The sequence below is a fragment of the Anopheles coustani genome, chromosome 2, assembly GCF_943734705.1.
Source record: "Anopheles coustani chromosome 2, idAnoCousDA_361_x.2, whole genome shotgun sequence".
Taxonomy (NCBI): domain Eukaryota; kingdom Metazoa; phylum Arthropoda; class Insecta; order Diptera; family Culicidae; genus Anopheles; species Anopheles coustani.
In genome coordinates this window covers 66483593-66484985 of record NC_071289.1, presented here as the reverse complement: position 1 = coordinate 66484985, position 1393 = coordinate 66483593, and the positions used below count along the sequence as shown (strand labels likewise).

The following is a 1393-nucleotide window of genomic DNA, read 5'->3' as shown; positions in this document are numbered from 1 at the left end:
TTGTGGTGTCGTAATGACCAGGACCGCTCTCGAGCTAATGGGCCACAGCTGGTGTCGGAAGTACGTGACGTTGGCGCGCTCCGTCAATCGCGCTCCCGGGGTTTCGGAAAGTGTGCGTTTTTCTCCGGCGACAGCCACGTACGTGCCAATGGCCCCGGAACGCACCCGAATTGCGCTGCATCGCTATAAAGCACGCCGACCACGGAGCAGGTGCGCTCAGTTATGAAACATTTCGAAGAGCGCTCGAAGTCGCTGAAGTCGTCGCCGTAGCAAACCATGGTGGGCCGGAGTGCTGCCGGATTCGTCACACTGGCACTGGTCGTGGTTGGTGTGATGGGTGTCACCTGCTGGGCGAAGCACAGCTTCCTTCAGCAGTCGTTCGACGAGCTGGTCCTGGAGTGTGCCGAACTGCTGTCAATCGCACCGTCAAAGATGACCTCGCTGCGCACCGGTGTGTTGCGGAACGACAACGACACCAAGTGCCTGGTAAGGTGCGTCGGAGTGAGTGGCCGCTTCTGGAACGACTACACCGGTATGCGGATGCATTTGTTAGGCCTCTACTTCAACGCCGCCAGCGGTGACACGGCGAACGTCAATCGGACACAAGCCTGCCTGGATAAGCTGCCTAGCCAAGCGCCTCGGAAGGATTTCTGCGATCTAGCGTTCGAGTCGTTTCTCTGCTTCTACCACAACTACGGCAACCTGCACCGGCATCGGGTTTTCGTGCCTCTGGACAACATGCAGCTGCTGCATGTCACCGCCCGGTGCATGGAGGTGCACCGCATCACGGTCGAGGACCTGATGAGTCTGACCGAGGACGAACTGGACGAGAACCTGAACGTGCACTGTCTGGTGCGCTGCATCGGTGTCCAGACCGGGATCTACTCCGATCGGTACGGCGTGAACCTGGATCTGGTCTACACGCAGTACGGTGAGGGGCACGACGAACGGAAGTACAAAGAGGATGCTCAAGCGTGCCTGATGCGGCACACCGGAACAAGTTGCAGTCCGTGTCGCAGGGCGTACAATATGCTGTACAAATGTTTCGAAAATGTGCGCAACGTGATAACGGAGTTCGAGCTGCCCGACTCCAACGAGGATTAGTTGCAACCAGTTGAAAAGTGTATTACAAAGTAGCTCCGCACAGCAAATCGTTCGAAGTGGTTATGGTATCGCCAAGTGTTATTTATCTAGTTCAACTACAATTATAGTGAAAAACATCCACAGTATTCTTTGGAATTTCAATAAAAATCATGTATGGTAATATTTTGAAAATTTTTAATGCAAGGAATATATTTAACACAAAATCTCAACGAGGAAATCGTAAAGATACTGCTCATGCTATTTACTCTTATGTATGAACGCAGAAATGCAACAGCGCATGTCGTTAGTA

The 1393-nt window shown here is 53.1% G+C and overlaps 1 protein-coding gene across 1 annotated transcript; it reads left to right on the top strand.

The window, feature by feature from the left end:
- Positions 1-276: 276 nt before the first annotated feature.
- Positions 277-1104, top strand: LOC131264864 (general odorant-binding protein 45-like). Its single transcript, XM_058267130.1, has one exon. The coding sequence runs from the start codon at positions 277-279 to the stop codon at positions 1102-1104; it is 828 nt and encodes a 275-aa protein (XP_058123113.1).
- Positions 1105-1393: the final 289 nt, after the last annotated feature.

Coding starts and splice junctions, on each gene's coding strand:
- LOC131264864 (XM_058267130.1), top strand. CDS start 277: ATGGTGGGCCGGAGTGCTGCCGGATTCGTCACACTGGCACTGGTCGTG.